Source organism: Crocuta crocuta, unplaced genomic scaffold, assembly GCF_008692635.1.
Source record: "Crocuta crocuta isolate KB4526 unplaced genomic scaffold, BGI_CrCroc_1.0 scaffold213, whole genome shotgun sequence".
Lineage (NCBI taxonomy): Eukaryota > Metazoa > Chordata > Mammalia > Carnivora > Hyaenidae > Crocuta > Crocuta crocuta.
This window is the reverse complement of record NW_027529442.1, coordinates 2,826,918-2,844,858: the sequence shown is the minus strand read 5'-3', so window position 1 is coordinate 2,844,858 and position 17,941 is coordinate 2,826,918. Positions and strand designations below refer to the sequence as shown.

At 44.5% G+C, this 17,941-nt stretch overlaps 1 protein-coding gene across 3 annotated transcripts in view; it reads right to left on the bottom strand.

Moving 5' to 3' along the window:
- The window catches only part of PTPRG (protein tyrosine phosphatase receptor type G), a 706,759-nt gene that overhangs the window by 54,213 nt on the left and 634,605 nt on the right, over positions 1-17,941 (bottom strand). For 2 of the 3 annotated variants that reach the window (XM_077760245.1, XM_077760246.1), the window contains exon 14: positions 4,764-4,855. In XM_077760245.1, the coding sequence (XP_077616371.1) occupies positions 4,764-4,855 (92 nt within the window). Of the gene's footprint in view, positions 1-4,763; positions 4,856-17,334; positions 17,422-17,941 lie in introns of all 3 variants that reach the window. The other variant, XM_077760247.1, reaches the window with a different exon arrangement.

Here is a 17,941-nt window from a genome sequence, read left to right as displayed (position 1 = left end):
GGGGCGCCTGGGTGGCTTAGTCGGTTAAGCGTCCGACTTTCGCTTAGGTCATGATCTCGCGGTTTGTGGGTTCGAGCCCCGCATCGGGCTCTGTGCTGACTGCCAGCTCAGAGCCTGGAGCCTGTTTCAGTCTGTGTCTCCCTCTCTCTCTGACCCTCCCCTGCTCACGCTGTCTCTCTCTCTCTCTCTCTCTCCAAGAAACAAATAAAACAAAGAAAAAAAAAAAAGGAAGATGCTACACAATAATGAAAGGAGAATTTCAAATGGTCAATGCTAGTGAAAGAACCAAGAACTCAGAAAAAACACACGTGAATGCTTGAAAAGCCCTAGATCTAATGAAGCAACATCCAAATGAGGAGCCTGAAGTCTTGAGAGATCAGAACTGTCCAAAGAGCGTGCCAGCATGAAAACGGAAGGCAGAGCCTTTCCTAGGCATCTGTACTTTGAAGCCACAGAGGGAATTCCAATGCTAACTCCACCATTTATCTACGTAACCTTGGGTGAGTTAACTGTAGCTCAGAGCCGCGGTTTCTCCATCTGTAAGATGAGGTGTCAGTGGCATTGGTCTCTCTAGGATTGCAGTGAAAATAAACCACGTAGTCAGTAAACGCCGGATACACACTACATGATGTTTTCTAAAAAAGGTTAACTGTAAAGGAAGTTCTCGGAGCAGAGCTTATTCCGTATTCTACAGGGATGACCCACAAGCTCTATTTTATAACACTTTGGTGCCTGGCTTTTCAATCGTACCCTGTTGCATACGTTTTTTAACCAGTATAATGGCTCAATTTACCATAGTGTTTGCCTGGAAATATATATCTATGTATTTTTTTAAGTTGATCTATTTTGAGGGAGGGAGAGTGAGCATGCACGTATGAGCGGGGGAGGGGAAGAGAGAGGGAGAGAGAGAATCCCAAGCAGGCTCCCTGCTGTCAGTCCACAGGCCAATGGGGGCTCAGGCTCACCAACCATGAGATCATGACCTAGGCTGAAATTAAGAGTTGCGTCACTACTGAGCTACCCACGTGCCCCTGGAAATAACTGGAAATACCAGTACCTGGAAATATCTGAAAACCTGATTTTTGAAATCATCAGTTATAGGACAAAGGAGTTCAGGTGATAAAGTTGATAAATCAGAGGCCCAGTAGTCCTGTTATTAGGTTTTGAACAAGAATAAAATATAACAGATCTACTGGGAGAGAACAAATATTCCATAGGAGTTCTATAAATATCCTAACTATCTTTGGAAATAAGAACGATGAGATAAATCATTCAGAACGATCCCATGCTATCTCCACTAAGGAAAAGTTGGGCTGAAAGCTTCACCACAGTGAAGGTAACTCATGAATTGGCTAAAATTTGTGTTTTCTTTTTTTTTTTTTTTAATGTTTTATTTATTTCTGAGAGAGAGACAGCATGAGCAGGTAAGGGTCAGAAAGAGAGGGTGACACGGAATCTGAAACAGGCTCCAGGCTCTGAGCTAGCTGCAGCACAAAGCCCGACGCGGGGCTTGAACCCACGGACTGTGAGCCCATGACCTGAGCCGAAGTCAGACACTTAACCGACTGAGCCACCCAGGCGCCCCAAAAGTTTTGTTTTTCTTATACTGAATTTCTTAAGCAGGACACAGGTGTATGCCAATAACCAGAAGAAACCATAAGAATAAACAGAATAACGGATTGTTCAAGTGCATCATAAACTACAAAATATCTTACAAACGTAACTATGAAACAGGACAGCGGGGGTTTTATTTAAGAAACAGTAGAAAATGTGATTAAATTGAAAACTCTTTCAAGAAAGGTCACGTGCAGTAACTCTTTCCCAGTTAAGGGAGACGTGCGATGATTTCTACCGGCAGGTGCCCAGCGAAGGCTGTGTGGTCTGCGAGAACACAAAGAGGGGTCTCACAAATTCTCCAGGTGCCTGAACATCACACCACGCTACAGATTTCAATGAATTCATTTTGACAGGGGTGTTCCAGCTCCTCAAGGTTGCATTTCCTATGTCACGTGAGGTACCACCGAACACCATGGATTTCTCAGCCGGTGAAGAAGCTGAAGCCATTTTCATCCCATGTACTTACGCTACCAGTGGGTAGGAATCAGGAAAAACTACCAGTTAAAGAAACGCCCTCGGGGTGTGAGTACAGAAGCTCCCCCTCATCCAAGGTTTCAGTTACCTGCAGTCAGCTGGGGTCCAGAAGCAGGTGATCCTTCTCCTGAGGTATCGTCAGAGGGATAGCTGTAGCCGAGAGCTAGGTCATTCATCTCACTTCATGTTGTCACGCAGGTATTTCATGATTTCATACCATCGCAGGGATGGTGAGTACAGTACAATATTTTGTGAGAGGCCGCCTAACTTTTATTACAGTATATTGTTCTAACTGTTCTATTTTATCATCAGTTATTATTGTGACTCTCTTCCTGTGCCTGATTTATAAATTAAACTTTATCATCGCTATGCACGTGTAGGAGAAAGCAGTACATATAGGGTTTGAGAAGATCTGTGGTGCCAGGCATCCGCTGGGCGCTGTTGGGCGGATGCCCCATGGTGAAGGAGGGCAGGGAAGATGACTATATTTACCCTGGTGACTCAACAGGTAGCTGGGAAATGAGGCAGAAAACTCTCAAAAGCCTTTCCAGTCTGAAACACCTACCCAGAGGTGTGGCAAGGCAGGCATGATTGATGGCATTTTCTGAGGCTTCCGGTGAACTGGAAATCCTCAAAGTCCAAGGTAAAGAGCAAGGTGTGGCGGACCACACCCGGTGGATGTGGTTTAGGGTTTGGGACAGTCTTAACCAGAGTACTATGCAAATGCTCCCTCTCCAAGGCCACTGGGAAGGACGATACTGTGATTTGGGAAGCAAAGCTTCAATGACCGACAACTCTGGCTTATAGTTTCCAAAATGGTTTCACAACATAACATCTCCTGTGAGTTTTAACAGCCCTCCAAGTGCAAGGAGACCAGGTATCCTGTTCCCTTTACAGATTCTGGGAACTAAGGCTCAGAGAGGTCAAAGGTGTCATGGTGGAAGCAGGGGAAGACTGTATGTTTTCTGATCCCCAATCCAGTGAGAAAGGAAAATAAAAAGTGAAGGACAGCCCAAGAAGTATCTCACCACGTAGGTTTTTCAAACAGATTTCAAAGGCACAGCTACCCAACAGCTGTGTTTGTCAGATGAATTAGTTCAGAAAAGAGAGAGAGGCTCCTAGGCATTTTCTAGAGTTCAACACATACTCTAGGTAATGCAGGAGGAGAACGATTATACACATGCTAGGGCCCAAATCCTGTAGAGTCGACAAAACTACTTACTGCATGCAAGTGGAAGACTGAGGGTTCCTGTCTGCTTCCTGTCCTCTCCAAGGTAGAGTGCAGTCTCCTTCTTCAAGACTCAAGGGTGATGGTCAGTCAAGAACAGAGGGTAACAGAACACCTATCCTGTCTGTCTAGGAACTGTTTAGCAGCCATGAATTAACCCAGTAGAAACTTAACCAGAGACTTTTCTGCCACCCCTCTTGTTTCTGTGTGGCAAGCTTTAGTGACATAAGCTGACCAGAATGGAGAAAACATGGCCAACTCCCACAATATCTAATGACTTAACATATACGGACACATAAAGCTCCATTTAAATCCCCACCCATAACAGCACCTAGTGACGATCTGTAAACAACAGAAGCATTCCTTGGTATCGAGAGAATGACTGTACCTCTGAGCTTCACGGATAGAGCCCTTTAAGAGCTTTAAGAAAGATTTGCTGACATTCATTCATTCATTCGTTCAGAGAATTAAAGAATGTTTGTGCCAGGTATTATTCTCACGCTAGGAAGACATCCACCTGCCTTTATGAAGCCCACACTGTAGGCGGAAGAGACAACAAGCCAATAAGGCAATACATGGTATATTAGACGGTAAAGACCATTCTGGACAAAGAGGGGAGCTGCAGGCGTGTGGGATACAGGACTATAGTAAAAGCAGTGCCTCAGTTTACAAAGACGAAGTGTCAGAAGGATGGAGATCTGAGAGATCTAAAGATAGATTTACAAGTACATAATGAAACCCAGCAGAAGAAAGTTCAAATCTGGCAAAAAGGAAGGGACACCAAATAAACATGGTGGGAGCCATCTTTACTCCCAACATCTCATCTCTGTTACAACTAATCAGTTCCTGAACTTCTAAAGGTTTACGGCATTTGCTAGGATTTACTACAGCAGTGTATTCCACCAGTGCCTACCTCTAACACTGAGTATTTCATCTTTTCACCTGAGGACAAACGAAATACGCCCCGGCCCAAAATGTATCCCTAGGCTTCCACTCCAAATCCTAAGAACCAAAACTTCCAACGCTAAGATTAAGTATTTTCACAGTATGGAATCTTAGGAGAAAACGCAAGAGAAATGTATCAACAAATTGTGATTTAAAAAAAAAATAGTAAGCACAAATTGCCTATCAGAGGGAAACTTAGTCCAAGTGGCTTGCCAGGATCTCTGTTCTCCCTTTTGTCTACTGTACTTCCCCTCCCCACTTGGGAGTCTATTCTGAGTCTATTCTGAGTCAACTCATAGGTATTTGTTCCTCTTAAAGAGGACTTCATCACACTGCAGATATGTAAAGCAGCAAAGATTTCATTAAATCACTGTGAGTTAAGGATCTTGTAGGGTAAGCTTTAAAAGGCTATGAAAATAATATTTTGTCACGGCTGTCACACACAAGTACAAGCAGAAGAGAAAAAACAATTAGCCCATAAGAGGGGGGTCTTACTTACCCGGAATAGGAATGATAGGGATACTTTCATTGGGGACCACCCGAGGTGAACTGCTATCTTCCACATAGAAATGAGCTGTCTGAAAACATTTTCTGTGTAGGGAAGAGAAAAACGTGCAAAGAGTGAGACCAGAGAAATATACTCTGAGTTCATTTTTCAATTCTTCGTTCACAGATTTCACCAGCTTTAAATATCACACAGCACTGAGTGCAAACCCATGGAAAAGTAACAAGATGTAAGGACAACAACATTCAGTCTATGGGAAGAACCCCCGAGAGCTGACAAATAGTTACTTTTTATTGTACCAGATCGACCCTGATAGTCACAAGGGAAAGTCTAAGTAGTGAACCACTCAAACACATGAGAACTTGGCATTAACAGAGTAAACCTGCCATGCACACTGTTCGGATTACCCCCAAATATTTCTAAATTTGACCTGTTACAGAAGAGTAATTTGGTATTCAAAACCTCTAGCGCCAAGTTCAAAACCATCCCTCAAACCCTCCCAAATGCAGTCATCAAACAGCCCAAGTACACAATAGCACCACATTGTTTGTGCTTAGCAAAGGCCCCCGAAGCCGACAGCTCTTTAAGAGGGTCAGAGGGCTTTAAGGGGGCAAGCACTCAAATATTGAGGCCCTTGCCACACAACCTCAGAGGTAAGAACCTGACGTTCTCAGGGGTAAGCTGCCTGTCTCCTGTTTTATTTTACCTGTACTTCAGGCAAAGCAGGGAGCAAACACTGGTCATCATAGGACAGGCAGTGAACAGAAAAGCCATCAGCAGCTCACTCAGCCTCTGCCTACTGATGCTGGCCGGCCCTCCGCTTTCCAGCAACCACGTCACCGCTCATTGCGGCCCTAATGAGCTGCCGGAAGCACAGGCTGAATATTTAATGAGGCTGCTCAGCGTGAATGGCTATTGTGACCAGAGAAGGGTCCCTGTTCATCTGGCGGAGGGGCTTCACAATAGCTGGCCCTACTGCTGGGTCTTTTAGCCAAGCAGGCGGCATCCTTCTGGTGCTCGGTGTCCCTGGGATCCAGCCCACTCCTCTGGCGCCTCACACCAAGCCCTGTTTATACACAGCACCGCTTTGCTTTTCCTGGGGGCCGTATTCCAACCGCTAGAGTTAAGTCAACTTTTCTTCCGAGTTGTCTTTGCTCATCTAATCCAAAGGAGCCTGGGATGATTCTGGTGGGCACAGCATTTTCCTTTAAGCAGTGCCTGTTTCCAGACGGAAAGAAGCTCTAACCAATTGTACATTTGGGCACTGTTCTAGAAGCAATCTGGATTGCTGTTCCACGCCATTAGGGGGTTCTGAACATAAGTCACTCCTACTCGGCACATGTCTTGCAGGACTGCGCCTGCAGAGGGCTGAAACAGTGATTTTTTTTTTCTATGAATTGCCTGGCATTGGTACTAGAATAAAACAGGTTTCCGTCACGCATTGTTATCTGCCTTTACTTAAATTTGGAAAGAATGTCAGTTTGACTTAAGCTGCATGGATATGAAATGCACAAAGTATTTTAGGGCTCCAGTAATAACGGAGTCTTCTACTGAAGGTGAAAATGATGGAAATCCATGTGGGGGGAAAAAACCAGATGATTTTGTCTGAGGGAGTCGCTTCTTTCTGTTTCTAAATTAGTCATCAAGTCTTCTAGTCCTGGATTCCTCCCTCCCCCCAATTTGCAGATTTCCAAAAGACAGCATTAAAGTTAAACAAAGGTGGCAGACTTCCGCAAAGAGATAGAACCTTAACCATCCAGTGTCCTAACTAAGGAAAACCTGCTTTTGTTGAGATACTGGACCACTCAAGTATTTACTAGCTCAAAGAAGGGAAGCGCTCTCTAACACTGAAGCCAATGACATGCAATTTACCAGGTCAGACTTCAATTGGAAACACACAGACACACATACACCCCAAATAAGTCTCCTGTTTTAAGACATAATTGCCATTCCTATTCAACTACTCATATATAAAGCTATTAGTAGAAAGAACTGTTATTGGCCAAGGTATCGTTCAAGCCAAGGGACTTAGAAAGGAAAAACTAGACTGTAGATTCTTTTGGTGGAAGAAGTCAGGAAGCCTGTTCACTCACTGTTAGATGGGAGCTGACGGCTCCACATTATCTTTGTGGGGGGGAAAAAAAGGCAGTGTGTACCGAAGCACATCACACCCTAGTGCCCCATGTGCTGTTTATAATGGATTTTCCCTGGAGCAAAATAACCCTGTGATTGTCAGAGACAAGCACACCACTGCGCATGAAGGTCAGAAACCTGGGGGACACAGCTCTCCACATCTGTACCTTGATACATGTCCTGCATTCTTTCTTCCCACACAGGAACTTGGGGGGGGGTGCATAACTACCTACAGAACTTTGGGGAAAATGCCTTCCCTTAGAATCATGGTTTCAGTAGACTGAGCAAACATTTATTCAGCACCTACTGCACAGCGTGGAGCGTGCAGATAATGCCTTCTCTGCAATTGCCTAGAAGCTTTAAAACCGCTTCCTTAAGCCTGGCTAAGCATACGAATTACATACATAATACATGATGTCAGCAGAAAAATTAGGAGATACAAATGAACAAAAGGGAAAGACATCAATTAAAAGGACTGCAAGTCCTTCGCCTAAGGATCATTACTATCAGCATTTTGGGGTATAGCCTTTCACGCTTCTCCACTTTTATTATCGTCCCTTGATCATCGGCGGTGAGGGGCTAGCGGAGTCTGATCGACAACAGACAAGGCGCCTCGTTCTCATGGTGAGGATCTGCAACTAACAAGTAAGTAAGTGATTTCAGACAGTCCAGGGCGATGAAGAAGATAAGACAGGATGAGGCGGCACTGGGTGCAGGCCTGATAGAAGACAATCAGCCATGGGAAGCTGTAGGGGAAGGCTGTCTAGGCAGGTCAAGTGGCTAGAGCTGTACGACAGAGTGAGCCCGCATGTTGTAGGAAAGGCAACCAGAGGTAAGAGCAGGGAAAGCAGCGGGAGGAAAGGACAAGGGCCAGATCGTACCACATCCAAGACCACAAGCTTCGCTGGCATCTTTGGAACATGGAAAGCTGACCCCCCAGGGGCTACTGTTGTCATCTCACTCAAATACAGACACACAGACAAGGCCGTTTCCTCTTTTGTCTGTAACAAAATTCAATCATATCGTACTCGACTCTTTTATAACAACTAGGAACTGATGAACTCATTAATGCTTGCTTTGCCCTCCATTTTCTGGATGAAGCACATGGGTAGAGAGTTAGTCCCTTAATCACTCATTCCTGGGGGTGTCCTTTGAGTGAGGGACTGACTCAGTGCTAGTTTGGTGTCAACTTTTCATGACCATTGACCACACTGATCTGAACTGTTTGGGTGCAAATTATACACTGTGGGTTTAATGATAAAGAAAAGCGGCTGGTTCAGGGTCAACGTCACATGACATTGTATCTGAACCCACTCCTTTCAGAGAAGTCCATGAGAGATTGTTTTGGCCTTCAGTAGACTCCAGGGATAAACAAGTAAAGGCAGCGATTTTGAAAAAGAAGGAAAAGATGACTCAAATTTTGAGCTCAGGAGAATGGAGAAATAATTTCTGAAAATGCTCCTGTGCGTCCCTGGGCATGCAATTTCAAATATCCGTGTAGGTCCAAATTCCCTCTCAACCAACTTACCCTAAGCATACCACCCTGAATCAGAGATTCTGAATCAGAAAAGGCCATTTTCTAAAATTATGATTTCTTCACAATGAACATTGGTTTATGAAAATACCTTAAAAAAGGGAAAACAATGAAGTGGGCCATGTTTGGAATGAAAAATATATTTACAAGTTTAATTACCAATTATAGTCTGCTGGATCCCCACCATACATTTTATGTTCTTACCTTTTCCCCTTTTTTCTTCCCTTCCATGCTGCACCTCCCCCCACCCCCCCATAATCAACATGCACCCTTTAAGGAACTGAGAACAGATAAATTTCTTTTCATTGACCCTGACTGGCTTAATAATCCAAATTGGGTAACTTTTGCTTCCCCTGATCTACCTTTGCAACATGTATTCTCCTGAAACAGATTTCCCAATTTAGGTACACCTTAGTTTTGGAGGGGGGGAGGTCCTTAAGTAAGTCTCTCTGTCTCTCTCGCATGTGCGTGTGGACATGCACACACACACACACACACACACACACACATATACAAATGGACACATCAGAAAGGTTAAGTGATGGTTATCAGTGAGCAGTACATATGTACCTCTTTGGTTTGAGGAGCTTTGTGTTAAACATTTTTTTAAATGTTTATTTATTTTTGAGAGACAGAGAGCAACAGAGAATGAGCAGGGGAGGGGCAGAAGGAGAGAGGGAGATAGAATCTGAAGCAGGCTCCAGTCTCTGAGCTGTCAGCCCAGAGCCCGATGCGGGACTCAACCCCACGAACTGTGAGATCATGACCTGAGCTGAAGTCGGACGCTTAACCTACTGAGCCACCCAGGTACCCCTGAGGAGCTATTTTTTTTTTTAAAGTTTGTTTATTTAGAGAGAGAGAGAGAGTGAGTGCAGGCATGAGAGCAAGAGCAGAAGCAGGGGAGGGGCAGAGGTAAGGGAGAGAGAGAATCCCAAGCAGGCTCTGCCCCATCAGCTGGGAGCCCGACACCAGGCTCGATCTCATGAACTGTGAGATCATGACCTGAGCCAAAATCAAGGGTTGGGTGTTTAACCAACTGGGCCATCCACGTGCCCCATGGTTTGGGAAGCTTTTAAAATACCATGCTGGATGAACCCCACTCCTATAGATATCTAGCTGAACAGTTCCAGGGTGGGGCACAGTCCTGCGTAATCTAGAACCCCCCTCCCCTGCCCCACGGATGCTGGTGCGTAATGCCCCCCCGGTTAAGAAGCACTGTGACAGGGGGAAAATGGTTCCAGAGGGTCTCCAGTACTCAAAGAAAGCCACTGGAGAAATAAAACAATCTCAAACAGCACGTAACCATAAAAGGGACCGTAAAAGTAAGCATCTAGAACTTACAGGGTCCCAGATGGGCTAAAAAACTATAGTTAAGACTTCAAGGATGTTAACATAATCCTCTCAAGTACAGAAAAAATAAACTGTATTTCACATACTTAAATAAGAATCTGAAAGGTCTTCTGCTCCATTTCTGTTGGAACCTCAGTTCTCAGAAATAGGCTGGCATTTTTGAAGGTGGAGCACAGTGTTCTCCCGTCCACACTGAGAAGTGTTTTCTCAGATCACAGATTTCTCAAATTGAAGTCTCTCCCCCTAAAGCTACGCTATAAACCACCTTGGTGGATGGCTTTGCTTATCTTCCAGATATTAAATTTTCATTTCTCTCACGCAGTTGAGTTAGTCAATATTTACTTCTGAGGTGGTTCATGGATGTTCTGACGTCCTCATTCTAAGCACCCTGCTACTTGCACAAATCTGAAAACCATGGGGTTAGACGGCTCTCTAAAAACACATCCCAATGAAGAAATAGCAAGATAGGATTACGTCAAACATTCACTGACTGCTTCTAGAGGGGCGCAAGAAAGAGACACCTCAGCTGGCCGTCAGGCGGTTTTTCCTCAGGTCCAAGTCAATGGGTCCACGGGCCAGAATGCAAACAGAAGGGCAGAGGTGCATCTGCTGGTCCCTGAGCTGGAAGCACTCCTTTCGTGTCCATGTTCACAGAGAAAAGTACTTCTCCACACTGTCCAAACGCTGACATGTTTCCTACAACACAGCTCGTAAATCCAAGCCAAATTGTTTCCGGTGCTTGACCAAAGATGGCCAACCTATTAGATATATATGCATCTCACGAAAAGTCCTCAGTAGCAAAATGCAAACAAACTCTCTTTATCACTCTCCATTCACTCATCCATTTTTAGAACACTAATGTGGGCTCTTAAATTTTCAGATGTCTAGGAAAGGCCTGATGGCAAGTCAAGAGGGTAGTGTGTGATATCCTCTCTAGTAGCTGATCAAATCGATTTGGATGCTGGTGAGCAGCTCCCTTGGCCTCAAGCCCAACGCCGTGATCTGTGGTCTGAGCCCGTACCGTGCCTGAGGCCTTGTGGTAGGTGCGAGCGTGGACGGATCAGTCTCACTTGTAAGAAGTCCATGAACATGCTAAGTGGATAGTCACGGACATTTGGTCCTTGACTAAAATTTCTGAAAATAGCCTCTCGCAAAAATCACGAAGTCTATGCTTGAGAAAGCTCTGCGCATATCAGAGCTTAGTCTGCGCATAGTCAGATCTGTGCATAGTCATGACCACCATCAGTAAACCATCAATGTCAATTCTCCAAGCTCCCCACTGCAGCATACACACACTGCCAGCACATGGCAGGCCCCATGTTTAATTGGTTCTCCTGATTAATGAGAAAGACAGACATACACACACACATCAGTATCCCTAATTACTCAAGGTACAGAGCCTTACTATTCAAATAAAATGCAGGAAACTAGGAAGATGTGCCATTCTCCCTTCCCATGTCTGTCCAGGAATAGGGACACACCCTTAACACAGAACACCCGTTATGACCAGAATTCTACAGAAAAGCTTTCCTTTCTGTTGCTCCACGTTTTCTAGGTGCTTGCGAAGGTCATCTCTGCTCTCTTTGTTCTCACTTACATCTCTCTCTGCCCCTCTGACAAGGATCTGGGAAGAATTGAGGGGATGGATACTTTTCAAAAGCAAACATGCCGACCTGGAGTCCACAAAGACTGAAGATCAGAAAGGTCTGGAAGTCCACTTGGCACTGCTGTATATCGAAAGGGGTCCTCAACAGGCACCTTCTCCAGCCCTGCTTACAGCAGCGGAGGTTTCTGAGATGTACAGACATGTGGGTCAAAAATGGACATCCCTTTTAACGAGCTTGAGAGGTCCCATTGTTTCTACCCAGGGTCCCTGGCTTATTAGAACACCCCCGCCGTCCACATCACGACCGCCGGGGCCCTGCAAGGGCAGGATCACAACACTATTTCCAGAGTCCTACAGAAACCTGGGATGACAAAATAACTGATGTGTGGGGATCAGAAACCCAGTCATTGTCTTTCAATTAAGCTCAATGGTTTTATAATCATATCCGGATGACAAGGGGTTTGTCAGCAGTGTGGAGCTCAAAATGCTAATTGCAGCAAAGAATGGGCAGTTGGCTGAACTGCTGGTGAATATTAATTAAGCAATCTTAAGTGATTTATACACTCCCCTCATTTAAATGTACAGCGCCATCCCTGCTAATACTCCCATTTATTTTCATGCAGTTGAGTCCAGAAATCACATTAATATTTACTTTTGTGTATGGATCGGTCGTAGTAAACAACGTATGAATAAGAGGCACTTATAAATAGGAAGTTGAAAACATGCACATGCTTTCAAAGAAGATGACTGAAAGCTGTGTTAAAAAGATGCGGTTTGATTTATTAGGGCAAACTGTTTCTAGAAATAGAAGTCAGAGACAACAATAGAAGGAAAAGGCTATGGGCATTGTTGGGCTTTTCCTCAAAGAGGAATGTCTGCTTGAAATAACTCAGGGGTCCCACTTGGAAAACAGCCCGCTCGAAGTTCTGAGTTGAGATTTCTCACAGGCAACCATTCACTTGCCATTCAGTTTCCTCTACTGTATGTGAAATGATTTGCTAGTGGAGTTCTCTAGTTTCTATAGGAAGGAATCTTCTAGAAAGAAAAGGTCAGAACTGTACTTCTCATTTTCATAGTCTCCAAACCGGGAAAGGCACATGTGTTCTGACAAATATCAAAGTCCTTTTGGGAGTAATCAAATGGCATATTTCACCTCAGGACAATTTGGCAAATCCCGGGACATATGGTTGTTACGTGGTGGATAAGTTAGGGCCTGTCAGAGGTGAGGAGGAGATGAAGGGCAGAAGGGCCAAGGAAAGCAAACCAAACCATGAAGATGGATAAGACATGAGAGAGGACAGATCTACTCAACGAGGAGAAAATGTGTTTCTAAGTATTTTGGATCTTCACATGGTTAGGCAAGATGGTCCACTCAACTCTTCTGAGAGCTGGAAGTGACAAAAATCTGATTTTTGCAGGGAGAATTTCACTGGAGGGTACAAACTGCCTGCAATTAGCATCCAAGGAACGTAGGAGAAAACTGACAAATTACATACACATAAGTGGTCTCGGTGCAATCCGCTTTCACGCTAAACATTAAGTTTGCAAGCAATCCCCAGAAACTCTTAGGAATGACTGAAGTGCTTGGTAGTACATTCCAGGAGATAAGACAGCAGGGGTCCTTTTGTAAACCACATTTTGACCAGCCCAAGAACCTGAACAGGGTAGTTTTTACATTGTGCTGGCTTTAGGGAAGTGAGCTCTAGAAAGTACTTTCCAGTCCTTGGAGCTATTACCCAGAAAAGAAGGCTTCAAGTCAGGGGCTTTGAACTAGGTGTCCCACACTGAGTTAGAACCCTGGCCCGGAATGTTCTGAATTTCTAGCCTGAGGCTTAAGGGACTCTCTGCCTCCTCTTCCCACTATTTTAAGGTAGCAACACAATCCCCCAATGATGGGGGTGGTTAATGGGGACATTACGGCCCAACCCGTTTTGAACAGGAGGTAGGAAATGAAACTCACATTTTATTCACTGCACACATGCACATACGATCCAACATCTGTAACATAAAATGTTCTGGTAAAAACTTTTTGGCAACGATCTGGGTCATTAATATGCCGACTGAACTAAGTCGCTCAGACTTTAGCTGGAAGTGTGCTATGTTAAGGATCTCTTGAGGTTAATGTGCCTCTTCACGAACCAGCCCCATGGTAGTCTTTTTTAAATACATCTGGGAAAGAGAAAAGTTGACTTAGGCATCCCACTATCGACCACATTCAACTCCAAATGATATAAGAATTTATCATTAAAGTTTGAAACCACGAAAAGTACCAAAATAATCAATCACAGAATGGAGAAAGGCTTTCTAATGAGGACTCAAAATCCAGAAACCAAAAAAAGACATGTATGGATGAATCTGCTTCTAAAGAAGTCCAAGAAGCAACATGAACATAGTTAACAGACAAACCACAGATTAAGGAAAGAAGAAATTTGCCACAGTTATTGCTGACCATAATCTCCCTCTGATTAGACAAAGACCAACAATGCAAAGGAAAAAGGAGCAAAAGACCAAGAGTTTAGAGCAAAACAAACGCAAATGGCACAAATATCAAAGATGCCCAGCCTCACTCATAATTAAAAAAAACACATGCTAGCTACACGGAGGCACCAGTTTTCACCTGGAAAGATCACCCCCATTTGACAACATCCCCCCCACCGGGAAGTCGCAGACAAAGAGGTGCTCAGGCGTCGCTGAAGGAAGCCACCCTGGGTCTGACACCAGGAAGGGCGATTTGGTGCCATCCGTCAAAATGACAAATGCGTCTAGTTCCTGACACAGCCCATTTCCGGACTTTATCCTCCAGACAGACTTGGCCACTTGCAAAATGACATAGTTATTCATTCACCCTGGTGTTGCTTGTAATAACAAGAAACCAGGAGCAGCCAAAAATGACACCCAGAGAGGATTGGTTAAATAAATTACGACAACTATACAAAGGAATTCTGTGCTTCTGTTAAACGAGGAGGAGGAAACCACATACGCACAGAGAAAATTAATGTTAAGTGAAAAAAGCAAGGTGTAGGATAGGGTATGTGGGGTTCTTCGGTGTAAAAGGAGATCTGGGGATACAGATTCATATTTGCTCGCACACACACACCACCCCTCACCTCCAAGGTCTGGAAGAAGAGACACCAAACCTTCCATCAAGCTTATGTATCTGTAACGAGGTAGGGAGCCAGGTGGGTAGGTGATGGAATGGAGATGGAATGGTATATATAATATGAAGCTTTTTGATTTTCACAAGTGTCAGGTATTCCCTAATTCAAAATTTAAATCAATTATTATTTTTTGGAGGGAAAACTTAAATACTTGGATCTGATTTTTATTGTTTTTTCTCCTCCGTTCTGGGCGGGGGGGGGCGGCGCGGGTAGTGAATCAGCGATCACTCCTTACAGCCATTGCTTTTTTTTTTTTTACGGGTTCTGTCCACCTCTAGACTCCACAGGCCTCTTCCTCCCACTGCGGGCGGGGACTGTTTAAGGCAGATGAGGTCAGATCGAACAGGGAAACAGGTGTATGTGCATAGGCTCCGCAACAGCTATTTTTACCCGTTTAAAGGGTCGCTATTCAGGCAGCTTTGGGGGCTCCTCTCCGAGTCCCTGCCAAATTTTTGGATGGGACGCAGACCAGAATGGGAAATGAGAGTGGCTAAAAAGAGGCCAAGGCAGGAGATGGCTGTTTGGCCCTGCTTCCCTGATGCATCTGCGGCCCGGTAGAGGAAGGCTGGGCCCCAGTCCTCTGGAGGGCTTTTCACAGAGCAGCACAGGACAGAAGTGGGTCAGGAGGCTGCCGCCAATGCTCCTGGGATAAAGGAGGAGGGAGGAGAGGGGAGAGTGGGCTGGGGGTCTTTCGCACACAGCAGTCAAGAGGAATGAGGGCCTGTAGGCTCAGGTGGAACAGAGCACGGCAGGGCCCGCCAGCAGCAGCGTGTGGCATAGGAGAGATTTGGGCCCCTGGAGGACGGGATGTCTGTCTGGCCCACTCTTCCACCATGGACTGATGAGCATGGCACATCAAGCAGTGTGACAGGGCAGCGCTCCCACCTCTGACCGCCACGTGGCTGTCCCCGCTCAGCCATCCACGCAGCGTTGCCCAGACAAGCAACTGCCCAGAGCCTCTCTCTCCTCATGCTCTTGATGGGGTACCGTATTACATCCACTAAGCATTTCACATATACTCCCTCATTCCCTCTTCATGACAGCCCCATGAAAAGGAACGCTCACTGGACCCACTCTTAGGTGAGAACATCCAGGCTCAGAGAGCCTTGTTAAGTCGCTCAAGGTCACACAGCCAGGGATAGGTAGAGGTGCAGCAGAACCAGTCTCTCTGAGCCAAGGTCTGTCTTTTGCTGCTACATGATCAAAAACGTCAAGTAAAAGATGGAATTCATGATCACATGTATTCTAGTACTACTTACAGCTTCCCAAGATTGTTCTCAACTTCTGGATCTCAATGAAAGTCACTGTGCTCCCCCTCCCCCCCATGCTTCGGGGACTTAAAGGTAGAGAAGAAACTAGAGACGCTGAGCACCTAGTAACAAAGCATACCCTCCCAGAGCCTAAAATATATCTCTTATAAGCCTACTCCCACATCTAGGGCCAAGAGTATAAATTAGAGTTAATCACTGACCACCCAGCTATGGTATCACTTCCGGAGAGAACACCGAATGGAGATGTGCATTATCTCTGTGGTGCCCATGAGCTGCTGCTGCCTTTTAATGTGTCACAGTCAAGACCACGTTGTATTTATAACAGTCTGGGCATGAATATTAGGCATTTATATGACGGCCAAGGTCCTCGCTAAGATTACATCTTTGAATCTGAAGCAATACAGAGGGGTTTCTATTTCAGTTTTAACTTTGGAGTTTTGAAAACAGATTAGAAATTGAGGACTTGTGTAGTAAAAAGAGATCTTAGGGAGAAATTGTGTCATGGGGTCAGCAGTTACCAATTTTCCCTATGAGGCAAAATTGCATCATATAACTTAAAAGAAGATAGATCACAGAGCTTCTTATTCACCTTCCACAATTCCCTGTAATATACCTTCTCAGGTCTCATAAGTGTACTTGATTATAGTGTAAGGGTATGTAAAATTTCATCTCAATAATTTCCTCAATCGTGGGAGAGAAATCATTCCATGTAAGAATTCTTAATGTAAATTCTATAAATTGCTTCATTGAAAGTAATAAGGGAGTACTCACCACACAACACTGTAGTGAATTATCCTAACTGGCAATATTAAAATATTACCATTTTAATATTAAGTGAAGTTTACCTTCTATGAGCCATATACAAATATTACAATAGGTGGTAATATGGGGTGATTAAGATCACGTGATCAGGACTTCTAAAGGTTTATTACAGATCATGGCAGGACAATGTTTGTTCCCAGTATTCAAGCTATCTAGAACTCATGGGCTTTTTCGTTTTTCAAAAAAATTTCACTCTTCTGGAAAAACACATGCTGTATCCCCATTTGCTCACTTCTCTCTCCCCATCCTACTCCTCTTCCGTATTTATACATTTAGGTTTCTGAAAGATATTTTTCACTTGTAAGGCTAAATGCATGCATTTTTTTTTTTTTAAAGCTCTAAAACATGCAAACATCTCAAATTTTGGAAAGATAATGGATGCAACTGACATACAGACACACCAACATAGAAATTTCCCAGTATGTCCCGTTCTAGAAAATAACCACCCCCCTCCCGCCAAAATCACCAAATAAAGTAAAGCAGGCACACACAGGACAGACTTCCACTGCTACCAGCTACCCCGCACTCTGTGTCAGTATTTATAATTCTTACTTTTGGGAGCTGGGGTAGAACAGGTAAGTTGCAGCACCGGGGGGTCTAGAGGACTTTAATCTCCAGGGTGACAAACAAAACTCTGGCAAGCCAGCCCCAAAGAGGCACCCCCGCCCCCCTAAGCTTGACCGCCCCTCACCTGCTCCCCTTCTCTCCTCTCTCCCCAGAAGAAGGCACTTCACGGAAACGTCTGGGAAAGCCCTTGGACTTTATTTTGTTACACCCTCTAAATAAACAAAAAACAAAAGAGAACAGGTATAGAAGACAGTACTTTCAATTGTCTACCAAGAGTTCGACACGAATGCCCCCCCTCCCACTTTACACACATACACACCCATTACGAGTTTCCTTTTTCAAAAGGGAAAGCTTGCACACAAAGGTGACCAGGTTTATCAAGGTTTTGTTGTGCTTCTAGTTAATTAATACAAAATGGGAACTTTGATCTTGAAAATGGTCTTTACGTATTAGAAACCTTTATTATTCCTGGCATTAATGGTGGAGGTTTTCACAAGTCCAACCATCACTGGATTTCCTCCTTCACATATCTGACCTTCTACCTTTGACACAAAGCTTTGGCCAACAGGATCGTTTACCACACCACTGAAATCAAGAGAACTCAGCCGCAATCTACTGGGCATTAGTTGAACCTCCCATCTGCAACTAATGTAAGTGAATGTGGCACTGTTAGACCAATCCGGGTTTTTGTCCTTTCTTCATTCATTCCTCTCCTCTCGCAACAGTTTCTG